The sequence below is a fragment of the Podarcis tiliguerta genome (genome assembly GCF_965153285.1).
Source record: "Podarcis tiliguerta genome assembly, chromosome: 9".
Classification (NCBI taxonomy): Eukaryota; Metazoa; Chordata; class Lepidosauria; order Squamata; family Lacertidae; genus Podarcis; species Podarcis tiliguerta.
Genome location: NC_139542.1, coordinates 19907787 through 19926391, shown reverse-complemented (window position 1 = coordinate 19926391; position 18605 = coordinate 19907787). Strand labels below are relative to the sequence as shown.

General features: G+C 41.4%; 1 protein-coding gene across 1 annotated transcript in view; it reads left to right on the top strand.

Moving 5' to 3' along the window:
• STPG2 (sperm tail PG-rich repeat containing 2) overlaps window positions 1–18605 on the top strand; it is a 213773-nt gene that overhangs the window by 72590 nt on the left and 122578 nt on the right. Inside the window, exon 11 of the mRNA XM_083398448.1 lies at window positions 130–295. Coding sequence (XP_083254574.1) covers window positions 130–295 — 166 coding nt within the window. The remainder of the gene's footprint in view (window positions 1–129; window positions 296–18605) is intronic.

Below are 18605 nucleotides of genomic sequence, written 5' to 3'. Positions count from 1 at the left end.
GAGATGCCTGTAAAATGTACACTAAGCGCTAAGCTGCTTCAACTGCCCTGGGATCTTTGGAGAAAGAGCTGTATATAACCCAAATGAATGAATAAAAATAAATAACTGATAATTTCTTCAATATTGCAGGAAGCTCCACCACCAGGCTCCTATGATGTTCAGAAATCATTTGAGAAATCACAGTGTAAAAGTGAATACATGGCTCCGCGAACTGCCACGGCTAAAAGGAAGCATACTTCTTTTCTCAGTGGCTCAATTAGGCATGGTATATGTGAGGCCAAGAAGGATATGCCAGGTATGTCAATTGCATGTTTTCCTCATATTTTTCAAAACTACAACTGCAAAATATTGTAAGAGCAGGGAGATTGTGTATATTACTGCTTTGATAGGTGTTATGTACTGAAGTTCTCACCCTGGGCCAGCAGGGGGATACTGTAGATAGTTATGCAAATGAAGGATCGAAAGTGATGTTCAGTGATTGGATAGTTTTAGAAAGTTGCTACAGTAACGTTATACTGGAGTTCTATATAAGCAGGCTGACTGAGCCCTTCAGTTCAGTTCTGTTCTGGCCTCTGAATAAAGAAGAGCTGTTTGAAGAATCGCTGTGTCGTCTGATATGTTCGCCCAAAACTTAACAATAGGCCTTGTGAGATATCTATATTACCACTGGTCACTTTGCTTTTTAGATGGTTAATAAAGAGGCATCTTTCACCCACACAACGATTAATATGAATATTTGTGGTTGCTGTACACTTCTTCAAATGTCTGCAAACTTATTCTCCATGTCTGGAGAATAAGACTTTCCAGCATGGAATCTTTCGAGCAAAGATGGGAACTGAAAAAAGGGAGATGAACTGGTGCTTTCTGGTGATTCAGCAGATAACTGTTAATGATATGAAAGGTATATGCTACTTTGTAAAGCAAGCTAGCCAAAAATATTAATTGATATTTACTTATTTTGTTATATTTTTATCCCACTTTTTAGCCAAAAGTTGGCTATTGAATATTGATGCCACATTACAATCTAACAATGAAAATTCAATACAGCAGTGAAAAGAAAATACAAGAAAACCCTCAGTATATACAACATTTGAAACCAATGCAAAATTAAATTGCCATTTCTACAAAGGAAAATATATTATAGACAACCCCCCCCCCCACTTTAAAGTCAATAGATACAGTGGAAAGTTTGGACAATGGTGATGTCGCTGGATGGAAAGAAATGTTCTGTGTACTATCTTATTAATCTTGTAAAAATATACTCTTAGCTTGACTCTTTTTCCTTCACAAATACCTATTATAGTGTGTTAGATTCCCCCCCTCCCAACACAGGCTGTATAATACAATAGCCTGTATATTTCTTGATTAAAAAATAATTTGCAGGGACAAAATCTGTGCTAGTAAGTCTGTCCTTGTTAATTTCATGTTGGCAGTTTTAGAAAACCATGAAACAATATTTTAAAGACTCTTAAATCCTGCCTTACATTTGTGGCATTCTAAAACAAGAGCTGTTGTAATTTGACACATCTTGTCAGGGGCTGGGGTGGGAGGATTGAATCTGAATCGGATTCTAGGCGTACCCAACAAGTGCAGTGGAGATCTTGTGTACAGGAGTGTACACGCAGCTGATGGCGTCTGGATCAGGGCAGATTTATTCTTGGTGCTGTGAGACAACTGCATTACATAAAATTAAAGTACGGCAATTGTATCAGCAGATGTTCATTTGTGTTTCATTAAAATTATAGTAGCCTAATACAAAAAAATCACTTGTGCTAACTTAATGAAAGTATTATCAAATGATGTGGCTCTCATTATAAAGCAATATCTTCTCATAATTAAGTTTTCCTCTACAGTTTTGCAAATGGTTTTATGAGTTACTCCCACATGAAATGGAGAACCAGTTGCTCACACAGGAAGCCGCAATTGGCCAGAATCCAAGCGCTTGTTTGTCCTTATATGGCGGCTTGCGCCAGGGCAATTTTGGATTCCCCTCCCCATGGCAATTCTGTATTACAAAGCAAAATGCCCTTGGTTTCAGAAGCAGTTTGCTTTGTGGCACAAGGGGCTGCTGATAAAGAAAAGAGTTTCAAGCCACAATCCTGTATGTACTTACATGAGAGTAAGTCCCTCTGAATTTAGCATGGTTTACTCCTAGATTCATTAGACAAGAGATACTTGAGCCTCATCATTTTTGTTAGCGCTTGGAATGCTCATTCACTCATTAGTTTAAAAAATACGGCCATGAAAAATATGTATTCATGTAAAAGCAGTGGAGGCAATCCTGCATTCAGAATTAGCACAGCTTGCTTCCTCAACGCATCCATCACGATCTCTTCTATTGTATTTGGTAGGTGATATGAGTCTTGTGCTCCACAGACTACTTCTCAAGTGTTTGATGTTTAACAAATAATTAGTAATAATGTGGAGCAGTGCACTCCACCATAATTCATTCGTCGCGTTAGTTACAAAAGCTACTGTTTGAATCACTGTCCCAAACTCATTATGTTTCTTGGCACATTCTCACAGGAAATTACTTTAGGTAACAAATAGAATTTATCTTCAAAATTAATTGGACAGATCACATAAAGGTAGTTGTGTCCACTTTTTCTATGACTTCGCCCAGTACCTTTTTGTATAAAAGTTATTGTAGTGTGAAAACTAATTATTTCTTCTATTTGCTTGTTGGCTTGTAATATTACATTCCAAAATAGTTGGAAGTCTTTAAATCAAGACTGAGTTCTCAGGCTGAAAAAGTAAGAGTAAGCAGGTCAAATCCTACAGTTTTTGTGTACTTCCCTCCTTTTTCTTTTCCCTGCTGCAGATGTTTTCTCAGAAAATGTAGGACCAAAAGCTGAGGGTTTCTGCTATTCATAAAAACAATGGCATAATGAAAGTCATGTTAAGCAAAATTAAGTTGCTCTTAAAATGGAAAATTTTAAACATGGCCAAAGTTCTGGGTTCATGAGGTTACTGATTGACACTAATTTCTTGCTGTGTGGTAGTCATATAATTTAATGTTGTAGTAATATATGCAGATATTGTTTAGATTTAAGCTGTTATCTTACAATTTTCTGTACTCATCTGCAGGTTAAATTAACTAAATCAGACACAGTTCTTGGTTTTCTGCTTCTTCTATGAGTAGTAGAATTATTATGAAAGCCATTAGTACACAGTGACTTAGCATAACTATCTGATAGTAGCTGATATAAAATAATAAAATTGAACTTTTTTTTTTACCATATGCTGTGACTGTAGGCTTACTGAATATATTATATTTATCACCAGACCACAGCATATTTCTGTTCCGTATATTCATTTGAGAAAGAAATTATTGAGATACCAACATTTAAATTTGAATGTACCAGCTAGATGTTTTAAAATTTAAATCCAATTAGGGAGCTGCCAGGTTTACTGTAAGGGGGAGAAGGAAATGAAATATGGAGAGTCAAAAGAATCAATGCAAACCGCATTTTAATCATAGAAGAAAGATGTCTGACACCCACGGCCTACAAACTAGGTTGTTAGATTCTTTTCCTTGCCAGACTTTGTTATTGCTTTCATCCAGTCAAGATTCCGTTGTCCCTTATGTCTCTTAAACTTCCACTGATTACATTTTATTTCAGGGTTGCTTATTTAAACATTTATTTCCATATGGAAACATGTAACACATTCTACAGAAAATGTAAAATCAAAACATAATTTGAATAAACATAGGAACTGCAGGTTACCATACCTAAACGGCACACAATTAAATTATGTTGCTTCTTGATGAAATGTCACAACTTGTGTTTGAGAAGGATCTATATAAATTCTGGAAAAAGGCAGTGCTATTTTTTGAGGAAAAAGAGGTGCCAGAACTCACCATGCAACTTCCCTTGTTCTCTTATAATGGCAATGGCACTGTAATGGTTCTGGGGGTTGCTCGTGCGTAAATCGGCACCAGACCAGGGTGGGTTGCCTGAGTGAACCCTTTCTGTCTGGACAGCCACTTCCCCCGTGGCTGTCTCAATCACTGGCAGAATCCGTCAGTGGGCGTTTCTTGAACTTCTTCCAGCATAGAAGTTCTTTGACGCCTAGTCTTTGCCTACTCTCCCTGCGCGGAAGCCTTCTGCGCAGGGAGGGTGTGGGCATCGGAGGACCCGTGCTCTCCCCGCGGGTCCCCGGCGAGGAGTCTTGGAGCCACCTCGCCGATTCCCCCATCTGCCCCCCTTCTCCACTGGTGCTACGCTGATTTCCTTCCCCAGAAGATGTGCTGCTTTTCTCCCTCCCGGGACGCTCTCTGGAATCCCTCTGGAGCCCTCCCTCTCCCTCTGGCTCTGATGGCAGTTCCCTGACAGGCACCCACCTAGGAGGTGCCCGAACTGAGTTCCTGTGAGCTCCAGCTGAAAAAAAAGCCCAGGCAAAGTAGTTTAATTCTCTCTTCTTTGTAAATGAAAAAAAAAAAAAAGAGTAAATGAGATTACAGCATTGTAATTTAAATATATTTATATTTCATATCTTCAGATTAAAATTAAGTTGTGAATGTGTAGGTAATAACTTTTGTTAGCAGAGAATTTCCAGTTTTGTAATAAATATATTGTCTCTTATTGCAAATAGAAAACATGATCATTTCCCAGTGTGCTGGTAAAACAGTAGACTTTCAAATAAAGACCAACATCTCTCCTTTAAATTTCTAAAGAATTTTATACCTACCCTGAAGTGATAGTAGGAAGTCTGTCATGGGATTTCTTTGAACTTACAGATCAGCGAGTTTATATAGCTGTCTTGAAGTAGCAGTTAAAGTGAGATAGAAACTTGACTTATTGGTAGATTGAGCAAAACTACTATCTAAGCTGCATTAGCTCTGTGATGAATAGCATTGATTTCTGAAAAACAAGTTGGTATTGTGAGGATCCTTTCAGATCTCACCTGACCTATGGGTACTTAACTGGCAGCTACATTTTTTTAAAATCCCAAGAAATTCAACTTCAATAGATTTTGTCAGGGGACTGATTTGTAAATCCGGGGACTGTCCCCGGGAATTGGGGATGTCTGGTAACCTTTTTTTCTTTTTAAATTTTATCAGTTGAATATAAGAACAACATATAATCAAATACAAGCAATCAAATACAGTTTTCACTTAACCCCCCCCCAAAAAAAACCAGCCCCAACTATGTCCAGGTAATTACATTAGTAATATAATCAAATAAAAAATTATTTATACAGTTGTTGGTTTAAAAAATATCATTCCACATGCTCCCATGTGTCTTAGGTGGTTTAAATGCACATTCTTTCTTTGATGCGTATGTAATAAAGGAGGACCACATTATGTAAAAGTTACATAGTTTCTCACGTTTTCTTTCACGTACCCTTTCTGTTAACTTTTCAAAATTAATTCCCAGACATAATCATACCAAACTTCATATAGGTTCACATTTAATGTCCTCCAATGCAACAGAAAGACGTGCTGCAGTTATAAGATGCACAATTAAGTCTTTGTCTCTAAGATTTTGTGCTTCATCTGCAAGTATAGAAAGCAATCCTATTTTGGGATCTAAATTGATCGATTGAGATGTAATTTGTTCCATTTCCTGAAATATTTTTAACGAGAAATTTTTAATCGATGGGCATTTCCACCACATGTGTATAAATGTTCCTTCATTCCCACAATTTCTCCAACATTGTGGAGAAATGTTTTTTGTCTATTTTGCTTAGCAATGTGGGATGCAAGTACCACCTGTGGGTTAGCTTTAAGGTGTTTTCTCTTATTCTGGCAGAAATAGCTCGAAAGAGGGCTTTTTGCCACATTCCTTCCCACAAACTATTGTCAATCCCTTCTCCCAAGTCTCTTTCCCATCTAGTCTTCAACATGGAGGCCTTTGAGGCTGAGAAATTTAGAATCGCTTTATAGATTAAAGCTATGAGACCTTTACCTCTAGGGTGTGGTATATAAAACATTTTCAAATGCAGTTAGTGACTTCATCCCTTGTTTGCAGATTTCTGTGTTACCTATAAAATGGATGACTTGATGAATTACCATCCAATTGTGGGAAAAGTTCTGAACCATTTCTTGTAGTATTAATCGTCTGGTAACCTTAATCCCTAGAGCAGGCCCTGTGGCATCCTTTCCCTGCATGCCCCACTCTCTCCTGCAATTCGTCCCCTAGGACAATTGATGGTGGATGGCCCTATCAATCTAGCATTGCCCACCTGTCCCTCCCTGTCTCAAAACAAAACCCTTTACATGGTTACCATTAATTTATGGAGAAATTTATGGGTAAAGCAAGTTAACAGTAAGTTCAGTAAGTGTATGGAACAGTCTGCCCTAATTCGAGATAGATAACATTTGTAAGTAAGTGTATATGAACATTTTATCAGACTTTTCTTTCTTGTTTGAAAGGTGAATGGAAGTAGTGTTGGTCTTACGTGACTTTGTTTTGTTTATTTTGTGCTGTGATGTAGGACTTTGTGATCTTACTAATTTATATTTTGCAAAGGTTGATTAGAGCACGGTGTGCAAGTATCTGTTGCATTTGTAGTACTGTACAGTTCTTAAAAAAGAATGCGCTTTAGTTTTTCTCCCTTTCAAATTAAACGTAATGAGGCACATCAGCTATTAAAAGGATACTCTCCAGCTCCAGTGAGTTAAAAAATTAGCTGTTCTCTCAACATATTGCAAGGTGAATATAAAATACAGACTACTTTAGGGGAGCATATTAAAATCAGCCAGAGAGAAAAGCTGCATTTTCCTTTCACTTACTTGCTGTTGAGAGTTTGAAAGGTTGCTGGAAAGAAGGGTATAATTAAATTTGGGTTGGTACATAACATAAAGAAGCTTCAGGCAAGTAAACTTCTGTCATCTGTGTTCTGCAGGCTGCGCCCTGCTTCTGATATTATTATTTCTCAAGCATCAGCTTCCTGGAGCAAAGTTTTCACTGAGATTGCTCCAAGGTAATGGACTGGCCTTCATAAAAGTGTTTTCATCCCTCTTAGCATTTTAGAAGGGATATGAAAACATATTTGTAAATAATAATGATAATAATAATTTTGAACAGTCTTAGGATAAAGGCCAAACAGCAACTGCAGCAGCAAAAGTGAAGGCATTTGATTTGGGCTTGTAGCTGTGGTTTCTGCTTTAGGTTTTTTTAAATCAATTTGTTGTCTTTTAATTAATTAACTTGTTGCTGTGCTTACAATTGACCCTGAGATGTAGAAAAGCAGGATGCAAATGTTGCAAATAATGTAATAAAAACAATATATTTCGTATTGTTCCAAAGTGTTACTGAGATCTACCTACCAAGAAAAGGAATGGTTCACTGTGTATTTAAATTCTAACCCAGCCACACCTTGTAGATAGATCAGTGTTTGTTGTACTGTGTCAAGGGAAACCCTGGGATTCCCCATAAAATGAGCGTTGGTGGATAAGCTCCCTTGAAAAAACACAGCTGTCCATTAGCACCACTAATGTGATACTAATGCAGAACGTGCAGCTCCAGACAAACATTAGGCAAGGTCTAGGGCACACTCAGTGGAGGCCTAACAGGTCAGCACTCTGTGACCTGGTTCAAAAGTATGTTGGACTAGGAAAGTTTTATCAGCCACATATCGAAGTCCACCCTCCTTTTCCTACACTTCTATCCTTGCATGTTCAGTTTCAGCACTTTTATCTTGTTAAACCATAGCTTCCCTTGCTGTTCCGGGCACTGCAGCTTAATTGCTGCTTATAAACCAGGATATGAAACCAGGATCTTGTGCCATCCTTACAGTACAATTCTGTTCATGTCTACTCAGAAGTATACCTCAATAGGACTTAGCCCCAGGGATAGCACAGCAGACTTAGTCACTAAACCACAGCAGCTGTGGTTTTGTATGGAACTACTTTTCTTTATCATTCACCTTTGAAACTTGTTAATGTAGGAGAGTTTATGTTCAGTAACAAAAATGCAAAAAGGTTACAGGAGAAACTGAGTCATTGATTTTCATCTACGCAAATCTCTGCTCCTGCTCCCTGGTCAACTGGTATTTTTGATTGCAATGATACTGAAAGGGGCAAATAGCAGCAGCAGCGAGAATTCCTCTTATTCCTCTTTGCATTGCTTAATATGTGAAACAAACACTTTGTCAGAGCGACAGAGATTATTCCAAACACAGCTGTCTTTTCTGCACATCGAAATAAACGTTAAGAAATTATTTCTCAGTGGTGTAGCACCATCCCTTTGCTGCAGCAGTCTGAGCTAGTAAAAATGATGGAGCGTTGAAATTGAAGGTTAAGAAAATTTATGTACTAATATTGTGCACACAAAATGTTTACATCCTGCATGCTGTTCTGTTTATTGTAGTGATTTCTTTTTATTGTAAAAATTCCTTTTATTCCACTTACCTACCCCATTTGGTCATCCCCTGTGTCTTGTACTATTTCTCTTTTACTTCCAAGCACCAGTTTCCATCAACCTATATGAGAATAGTTGAGGATACTCCTGGAGAAAGTTAGTGCTCTTTGTGAGAAACGACTGAGTGGAATTTGGCCCTAAACCATCCAGTTTTTAACTTGAGCTTCAAGGCTTCTTTTATTTGTTGCTGTGCCTCAGTGCTCAGTTTAGCCAGTCTGATTTCAGAGTTACCACCAAGAGCAAACAAACAAACCAGCAGACAAAATTTTTCTGCATATTACTTTAATCCTTTGAACAAGGCTTTCATCTTAGTTTAATTGATTTTCCTTTCAGACAGCATTTCTCTGATGTCTGTCACTGTAACAACTACAGTCCTGTCTTTCTCACTGTGTTTTGTTTGGGAGTGGAACATTAGTCTTCTGGGACTTCTGCAATGGGTCCCAGTGCTTCTCTTTGACTCTACTGGTAAAGTAACTCTTAATATCAGAAGTGCATTTCGGCAGAAGCTTTTGGAGGCTTGAAGATCTCCAGACACTTGTTAGTAGGAATAGCAGGATCTGAAGGCCTCAAAGTAATTCAAATTGGCATGAGTAGAAACAACTGCCAGAGAAAGCAATTAGGGCTTGATCCTAGAGAACGTTTTAAAACTCTGGCATGGTATTCAGTGCAGTGTTTTGTTTCTTTGAGGTCTTCTTTCTTAGCATGGAAGTAGTCTGGTGAAGTAATTTTAAAATGTGTGCTTTAATCTCTTGGGCCTGTTAGAGAACAAACTGCTCCGTTTTGGGACTGCAGAAGTGTTAATTAAGTTCTTTCTTGCTACTATGATTTCAGCTGCCCCATCTGAACAACACATACACACCATCACTGATGGCCAGTCCTCTCCTCTTTCTCTTAAGATTGTCTTCAATCACCATGCCAGTGCAAAGAAAGCTGGAAGCACACACACTTTGTGCTTCTTGAGCCTCCATGTCTTCAAAACATGTAAAATAATTTTTGACAGCTTGCACATTTTCATTTGATTTTTGATTTTCATTTCTGTAATCTGGTCAGCTTGATGACAAGGATCTGCACACACCAGTGTGCATTGGCAACCCAAGTACTGATTTCTCCTCAGCCCACTATAATTATTTCACCAGCGATATATTTCAGCAATATATCAGGGCTTACAGTGCCCCCTCACTTACTTTCCCCTTCAACCTCTTGTTACTTTTCACATTTTTGTTGGTTTGTCATCATGCTATACCGTATTTTTCGCCCTATAGGACGCACTTTTCCCCCTCCAAAAATGAAGGGGAAATGTGTGTCCTATGGGGCGAATGCAGGCTTTCGCTGAAGCCTGGAGAGCGAGAGGGGTCGGTGCGCACCGACCCCTCTCGCTCTCCAGACTTCAGCGAAAGCCCCAGCGCCAGCCCCACAAGGTCGGGGGACAGCGGGGAGGCGGAACGCCGCCATCCTGCTGTCTCCCAATGTGGTTTGGAGGCTGACGGCGGGGAGACGCGTGCTTCTCCCCGCCGCCAGCCCCGCAAGCTCCGGGGACAGCGGGGAGGCGCAGCGTACCTTCCCGCTGTCCCCGGACCTGGTCTGAAGGCGGGAGGCGGGGAGAAGAGCGCTTCTCCCCGCTGCCGGCCCCACAAGCATCGGGGGGGGGGGGGATAATTTTTTTTTTTTTCCCACCCAAAAAGCTTGGTGCGTCCTATGGGCCGGTGCGTCCTATGGGGCGAAAAATACGGTATATGGTACAACTGTCTACTGCTACAGCTGGTGTTTTAAACATGACACATTAGACCATAAGAAGAGCCCTAGATATGACTAACAGTCAATGCCAGTGGTCTTCAACCGGTGAGTTGCAATCTGACCTAAGTTGGGTCATTACAGAAGCACCATAAAAGTATAGGGTAAAATATAAAATGATAATAAAAGAAGTGGGTCACCAAATGCATGTTTGGGCTAAAGATGGGTCCTGGGTCTGCAAAAGTTGAAGAAAGCTGGTCAACACAGTCCAGCATCCTGTTTTGAACAGTGTCTGGTTAGATGCTTCTGGGAAGGACATATTTGTCCCCCAGCAAATGGTATTCAGAGATACATTGCTTATGAATGTGGAAGACCTGCTTAGCTATCATGGCTAATAACTATTGATAGGCCTGTCCTCTGCAATCTTGATTAATTCCCACACCTTCTAACAGTGCTGTAAGCTGTGCCAAGCCACATGACATTTAATTAGAAGAACAGAAAAGGAGGTATATGCTGCATTCACTTTTCCAATTATATTTAACAAATATCATAATAAATGAATAGAATTGCTACTATTGATATTCTGGAAAGCTTTCTTCTGCTTGCTTCTGCCTCGTTGAAAAAGAAACCAATAGGAGCGCTGTAGCAGGGTGTAAACTATTTGCCAAGGAGATTATATGTATTTCAAGTTCCATCCAATACATTTTTGACAGCTCCAAAATTGTATTCACTACTAGCTATGGAAATGGTAGCATATAAAATCATAACCCCACAGCTGTGCACGTGGAGAGATTATAGTGGTACAGCGAATCATTTTACTTTATTTATTATAAATGAAATTCAGTGTACAATATAGCCCCCTGAACTGCGTTTTCCAGTCAAGTTATTTTTTTAAGGATTAAATTAAATTCATTGCAGTGTACATGGATTCACAGATTGTGCCAGTTCCTATCTGTTTGAAATATATATCAGGACCTTTTTCTTAGTTCAGGAAAACCAAAAAGGTTTAAAAGACAGCTTTCCACCTCATTGCCTCTTTTCATAACAGTTCTCATATTTTAATGGCAAGACTTTATTGAAAACAAATGGAAGTAAATATATTTCATCAAATAAATAACACATTCTACAGAGGGGAACCAGCTCTGGGTAGGTGTGTGGGTGGTGTTGCAGCACTGTAATGAGATAACAAGCAGAACAGCTGTGTGGCTTATCGAAGACCTGTTTTGCAAAAGGCTTGGAATGCATCACGACTTACCTTTTCTAAAGATATATTTTGGCAGGAAAGCTAAGATATTTGTGCAGGTGTGTGTGTGTGTGTGTGTGTGTGTGTATCTATATACTGTGGTGTCGCATAATGCTAAGTCAAACCATGGTTTAGCGTGAATGCCCTGCGGAGGAGTTTGCAGCCACTTTGTTCCTCTCCTGTCCTTTTAGCTCAGTTCACTGCAGCAGCTAAGCCAAGGTTTGATTTTGTGTGTTGTTTCAACCAGGTTCATAGTTACGTTCTCTCTTCCTTAACCACAATCTGTAATGAAGAACAAATATTGGACTATATTGAAGGAGCGTTTACTATGGCCCGCTTCCATTCTATACCCACGGCCTTCCTGCAGGGGATTTATTCTAAGACCCCTATTACCCAGCGTCTATGTCCATGCACAATGAATGAAGTAGAGGACTTCATACATTTCTTTTTCTACTGCCCTATTTATGAGCCAATAAGATCTAAGCTCCTCCTTTTGATCCCGTCCACCATTACATCTAAGGAAGACTGTTTGAAATCGCTTCTTGTGGACGCAAATCCCCAAATCTCACGTGGGGTGGCAATATTCATAGTGCAGGCTCTGAAACTCAGGGCTACTCTGACAGGGTAGCGTGCCCTAGACCTGGACCTGTTTTAATCTTTTTATTACTTTTAACTCAATATGCTGAGTCTGTGCTGGGGCCATTTTGTGCTTTATATATACCCGCATACTAGTTTTTGGGCGCTGGCTATTATATCTTTGCATTATTGTCTTCGGGTAACTTAAATGTCACTACGCCAGCCAAAACACCTGAATTTTGCTGGGCTGCTTGTCTCTAGTTTGTCTTTTTTCTTTTTTGTATTGTCTTATTTTGCTATGGCAGTTTGCTAATGCAATAAAGGTTTTTGACTTTGACTATATTGAAGGAAGACAGCATTAAGAGGGCTAGAACATGGGTCGGCAAACTAAGGCCTACAGGCCGGATCAGGCCCAATTGCCTTCTAGATCCTGTCTGGGAATCCAGGCAGCTGGCATAGTGCGTGCGTGATGGTTTTTGCGACTCAGCCAGGCTTGGGGGTCAAAAGTGAGGCGGGCTGCTGCTCGAGACAAGTCCCTTCTCCGTCCGTTGCTTGCGCACGTGCAGCAGCGTTGGGGTTGGTCCCAATAAGGGTGTGATGGCCTGGGATTCGGACTCAGAGGTTGAACCTGAGGAATCCCAGCCTGCACTGGAGTCCCCGCCTCCAGAAGCAGCTGAGCCGGGGCTGGGGCATGAGCCTGAAGGGTCCTCACCTGTGCTGGATCCTCAGGTGCAAGCACCAGCTGAGTCTGCTCTGGCCCCTGAGGTGATGGGAGGACCCATTGCCTGCAGGTGCTCCACTCTCAGCCCTGTCAGGGGAAGAGGAGGTTGCCTCTGGGTCTGGTGACCCTCCAGCCTCTCCTGAGCTGCAGAGGCTCAGGGCAGAGAGATGGAGGGAACTAAGTTCCTGCAGGAGGAGTGCTTGCCTCCAGGCCTGGAGAGGTGAGTCACCTGTGGACCGGGACCGCCGTATGCCTCGGTGCAGATAAAAGCCAGCCAGCCCCAGTCCCAGGATGCGGGAGCAACGTTGTTGCTAGCCTGTTTCTGTCTGCACCCTGCCCTGCTCTTCTGCCAGAGTTCCTGACCCCACCCGACTCCCTGCCTTGGACCCAGCTACAGCTTTGAAGGACAGCCTCCATACAGCACCAATGACCTCGGACTGGACTCGGACCTCCCCTCTCCGTTAGCCCCCAGGACTAGCACAAAGGGTTTTGGCCAAAAATGCGGGTCAGAATCATGGCAACATATAGTCCGCCCCCCCACAAGTTCTGAAGGACGGTGGACCAGCCCCCTGCTGAAAAAGTTTGCTGACCCCTGGGCTGGAATCATAGTGTAGAGTTGGAAGGGAGGGTTGTATAGATTAGCCCCCTGCAAAGCAAGAATCTCAGCTAAAGTATCCGTGGCAGATGACCATCCAACCTCTACTTAAAAACCTCCAAGTGAGTTTGTGGGATTGCTTGGGAGTAGAGACACTGCTCAATGTGGGGCTGGCTTCAGACCCCAGGCCCATTGGCACACCCTCTGCGTTGCAAATATGTTTGCAAACAAGACATGAAAGCTGGCAACATCACCCCCACCATGTGACGATTGGTTGCAGACGGTCGCAGTGCCTGGATACAGACAGTTGGGTCGTCTATCCACAGCAGTGACCAGAAAAGGGATGGCTGCTGGGAGAAGTGCAGAGAGAAGAAATGCCATGGTGCATTTGTAGCAGCACAACTGTTATCAGCCCCAGCTGCAAGAAAACATGTCTCTACTGTATTGGTCTCTACAACCACAGCTGCCAGACCATCCTCCCCATTTTAGCTTTTTAAAAACATTCTCTGGTCCCCCCTTGTAATTGAAGAATGGTGAAATGCTTTGAATGGTGCCCAGAGACACACTGGAGAACTTTCACCATATGAATCCTCATGAATTCACTCTTCTCTTATTCTCTGATGAGTCAACAGATATCCCTTCGGCATTTCCCTAGTAGCACACCACTGTTTAAACACTATTAAAATCTTCCTTTTCAAGCAGCCAGTTTTAAATCCATGACATGACTTTGTCCTTGCTCACTCATTTCTTTTTAACTTATTTTTTTGAATTCCCCAGAAATCAGGAAAATAAATATGCAAGAACATACTGATTTATCTCTAGGAGCTCTTAGAAAAGTCTTCCTACTTGTGTCCCCCCCCCCCCCCCCGTTCTTTTGGCTGGAAATGGATTATGTTTTGTTCCAGGCAAACGTTTTATTGCCTGCTGCAATATCTTTGCAATGTTCATTTATTTCTCCTTCTGCAAAAGCATGTTTTAATCTAAGATCAGGAAGCTCAGTGGAAACTCTGAACACTTGAGAAGCATGACTTATGTTTATATAAAACATTTTTTACAGAAGATTATCCTTTTCTGAGGGGAACAAAAAAGTGAAAAATTAGAATAAAAATTCTCAAAACTTGCAGGCAACAAGTATACAGTACTTCTGATACATTTTCTTTTTTGTTGTGTAGCATTGCTGTTTACAACAATAAAGAATAAAAAGATTCTTTATCTCAAAGGTTATTTTTACTTGTTTGGCAGTCTATTTGGAACTGATTGCATGAATTGAGAAATTGAACAGCTTGCTGTTCCATGGGGTTTATAATCTAAAATTTGACATAGGGAAGATAAGGAGACGAAACAGAGGTAACTGTTTCAGTTACACATATTTAGGCTTAGTTATAGTAGGGGACTGGGCTAAATATTTCAGAGAAAATATGGATTTTGAGGAGGGACTTAAATCTAGTAGCATCACAGGGATGTTCCATGAGTCAGAAGGGGCAGGGAGAACAGTGGAGTTGTTTAAAGGGGCAGAGGCCCTTTGAGTGGCTGAAGGCTACAGCAAATGTCATGGACAGATGTGGCAAAGATACTTAATAAAAAGGTAAAGGGACCCCTGACCATTAGGTCCAGTCGTGACCGACTCTGGGGTTGCGGCGCGCATCTCGCTTTATTGGCCGAGGGAGCCGGCGTACAGCTTCCGGGTCATGTGGCCAGCATGACTAAGCTGCTTTCTTGTGAACCAGAGCAGCGCATGGAAACGCCGTTAACCTTCCCACCGGAGTGGTACCTATTTATCTACTTGCACTTTGACGTGCTTTCGAGCTGCTAGGTTGGCAGGAGCAGGGACTGAGCAACGGGAGCTCAGCCCGTTACGGGGATTCGAACCGCCAACCTTCTGATCGGCAAGTCCTAGGCTCTGTGGTTTAACCCACAGCGCCACCCGCGTCCCTTAGATACTTAATACCAGTGCTTTTTTTCTGGGGGGACGTGGGGGTGCGTATATCTCTAAACATTTTGTGAATCTAAGTTTGGCCTCATTGAGGGGCAGTATTTCAATATGAGTAGGAAAATGAGAGTACCCCTAAACATTTTTTTAAAGAAAAAGAGCACTGCTTAATACTCAAAGGCCTTGCAAATGACCCAAAATGTCAACCACCCGTTCTGTTCATATATCCAGTATGTGAAATGGGGACCGGGACTGTGCCTACTGCCACCAGTGTCATGTGCTCTGCTGCCCCTGATTTCCACTCTTCCAGTACAATGTTTGAAAGAAGAGACAGCTGTATGAGTGTACACACTCAGTGCATGGTGATCACAAAGGGATTGCAATTGCTGTACATGTGTCCCCACCAAATGTGCTTGTGGAGGTGTATGGCAGATTTGTATGGGAGAATACAGTTCTTCAGATATCCTGGCCTTAAGTTATATGTGGCTATATAGATTATAAATAGCACTTTGAATTGTGCACAGAAACAGATTGGTAGCCAGTGGAGCTATTGTAACTAGGGAGTTGTATGCTCTCTATAACTAGCCATGGTTAACAGTCTGGTTGCAGCTCTTTGGGCCACCTGGGATGTCCGAACACTTTTCAAAGGCAGCCCCATGTAGAATGTGTTCTTCTTTGGCGATTACTTGTAGCCGAGTAAGATTGTCTTCCATAAACACGGTTTTAACAATGAGTCCGTAAGTGACTGTGGAGGCCAATTCTGGATCCACATGTCCTTCCACAGTGGGGACATTGGTTTCCAGGTGGTGTTATGGTGTTTACAGTACCTTACTGTGTTACAGTAATCTAAATGGGATGTTAAGTAAGGCATGTGTCACTGCGGCCACATCGGACATCTCTAACAATGGGCCCAGTTGGTGCACGAGCTTTAACTGTGCAGATGCACTCCTGACCACTGCAGAGGCCTGGGCATCCAGGCTCAGAGCTGAATCCAAGAGCACACCAAAACTGGAAACCTACGTCTTCAGGGGGAGCCTTACCTCATCCAGCACAGGCGCAATCCTTATCTCCTGTTCTGCCTTCCAGCTGACCAAGAGCACCTCTGTCTTGTCTGAATTCAGTTTCAGTTTGTTCACACTCATGTTGTAGGCTACCTTCTCAAACATTGTACTAAATGCACAAATGTTGTGGGGCAGGACCAGTGGTGCTTGTGATGTTGAATGTGGAGCTGGTGGGACAGCCCTCCTTCCTACATTGGGTGTGCTCATTGGAGGGGCATTCATTGTTCGAAACTTGCCATGTGCAAAAGTGCATGAACATTAATGTTATATACAAGAATATGTTCACAGTTCCAGCAAGTCCACCTTCTTTGAGGAGACCCCATTCCATTCCCCTCTATTTCCTGGCTTCACGTCTCTTACTTCCCACAACCCAACGTCACAATAGGTACACCACTAAGCATGTTCAGTCCTCATTTACCTGTTTTGGATTTATTTATTTATCTATTTTGCTCCCTCTGATTTTTTCTCTCCCTAAAGAATTTTTGTACTTGTGCAAACCTCAGAGTTTTTCCAGACTTGTATCTCAGTAGCTCAGTTTGGGTTGCATAGCCATCATAACTCAGCAATTGAGTTTGCTATATCTTATTATTATATATTGTTAAGAAGAATTTGGTGCATGTTAGTTGTTCATTTTGCAGAAATCACTTTTCTCCCTCCCTGTAAAGCTTGCTTGCTAGCTTGCATATCAAGATTTATCTGATACCCTCTGGAAAAAAAAGAAAGTATTTATTTATTTTAGTGATATGCTAATTGCAAGGTTTCTTTAGAAGTTCTTTGCCTCCGAATTGATTTGTTGGCACAGGAAGATAAGACCCCATTTTTCTGTGTATTTGTCTACTGGGTTCTCTTATGCAGTCTTAGAATAAATATGAAATCATTTCAAAGTCATTGTTAGAAATAACATCAGAATACATTTGCATTGTCAGATCAAATGAAGACCACAGTGGAAAGTGCAGCTGCACTTATAATCAAATGATTACTGCAGCAGGGTTCAATATTGTCTGCAGCAGAGAAAACTAAGAGGGCATTATTTCTAGGAATTTAAATGTGACATCAAAGCTAGTGAAACAAAGATCATGAGAGAGGGGGGTGCATATTCTGGAAATGGAAAAAAATGTCTTTTCAAAGAAAGAAACACTGAAGTTATTGGTTGTATTGAAAAGAAAATGGGTAGGCAGAGTTATTAAAATATACTTTTAATAAGTTAAACTGAAAAAGAGAACCAGTCTTGCTGTGAAAACTTACAGATACATATTTTATGCAGTCTAAGAAGTTTTAGCTGCTTGCAATTTTCTGATAACTTGTGACAATTTTTACAGTTTCATGAATCTATTTTAAGCATTAAAACAATGCACAGAATTCAGCTCTATTTAGCTTCACTCCTATCAGTGGTTAGAAGTACCATATAAATATATATTACTTTGCCTTATATCATCAGTCCCAAATTCTGTAAAGATCTGCATATTTAAACACAGTATATTGAAAACAGCCCAACTTTTCCTAGCAGTGGAATTTTTTATTTTAGCTCCTAACTACTTTCTGCGGGTGGCGCTGTGGGTAAAACCTCAGCGCCTAGGACTTGCCGATCGTATGGTCGGCGGTTCGAATCCCCGCGGCGGGGTGAGCTCCCGTCGTTCGGTCCCAGCTCCTGCCCACCTAGCAGTTCGAAAGCACGTCAAAGTGCAAGTAGATAAATAGGTACCGCTCCAGCAGGAAGGTAAAGGGCGTTTCTGTGCGCTGCGATGGTGCAGGCTCGCCAGAGCAGCTTCGTCACGCTGGCCACGTGACCCGGACGTGTCTCCGGACAGCGCTGGCCCCCGGCCTCTTAAGTGAGATGGGCGTGCAACCCCAGAGTCGGTCACGACTGGCCCGTACGGGCAGGGGTACCTTTACCTTTACCTTTTTACTTTCTGCTCCTAACCACTATGTGTCATGTGACCTTAGTAACGGAGATAGCAAGTGCATCTAGTCACAAAGGTTTTTACCTAATGTAATATATTATTAACACTATATGCCACTGAAAATTTCATAAATATTTTTGCATATGTAAGCATAGAGACAATGAAAATGCTTCCAAATGTAGATGCTGGCATGTGTATCTATTCTATAGATTTGGAGAGGGTAAAGGAGTACTGAGATTATGCCAAACTCCATCTAGAACTGCTGGAGTTTGCCCTAAAGAAAGCTGCTCTCTCTTGTGATGTATTTGTACAAGCTTGTCCAAAGGCATATAAAGCACTTTGGATATTTGATTACCTTGCATCCATTCTGATAGCAGATAGTCAAGCCATCTCCATCAGCTCTAGAACATCAGTCATGCTTGCGTCAACATTAATTCCACAACAGAAATGGATGCTCTAACCAGCCATTTACAATGCA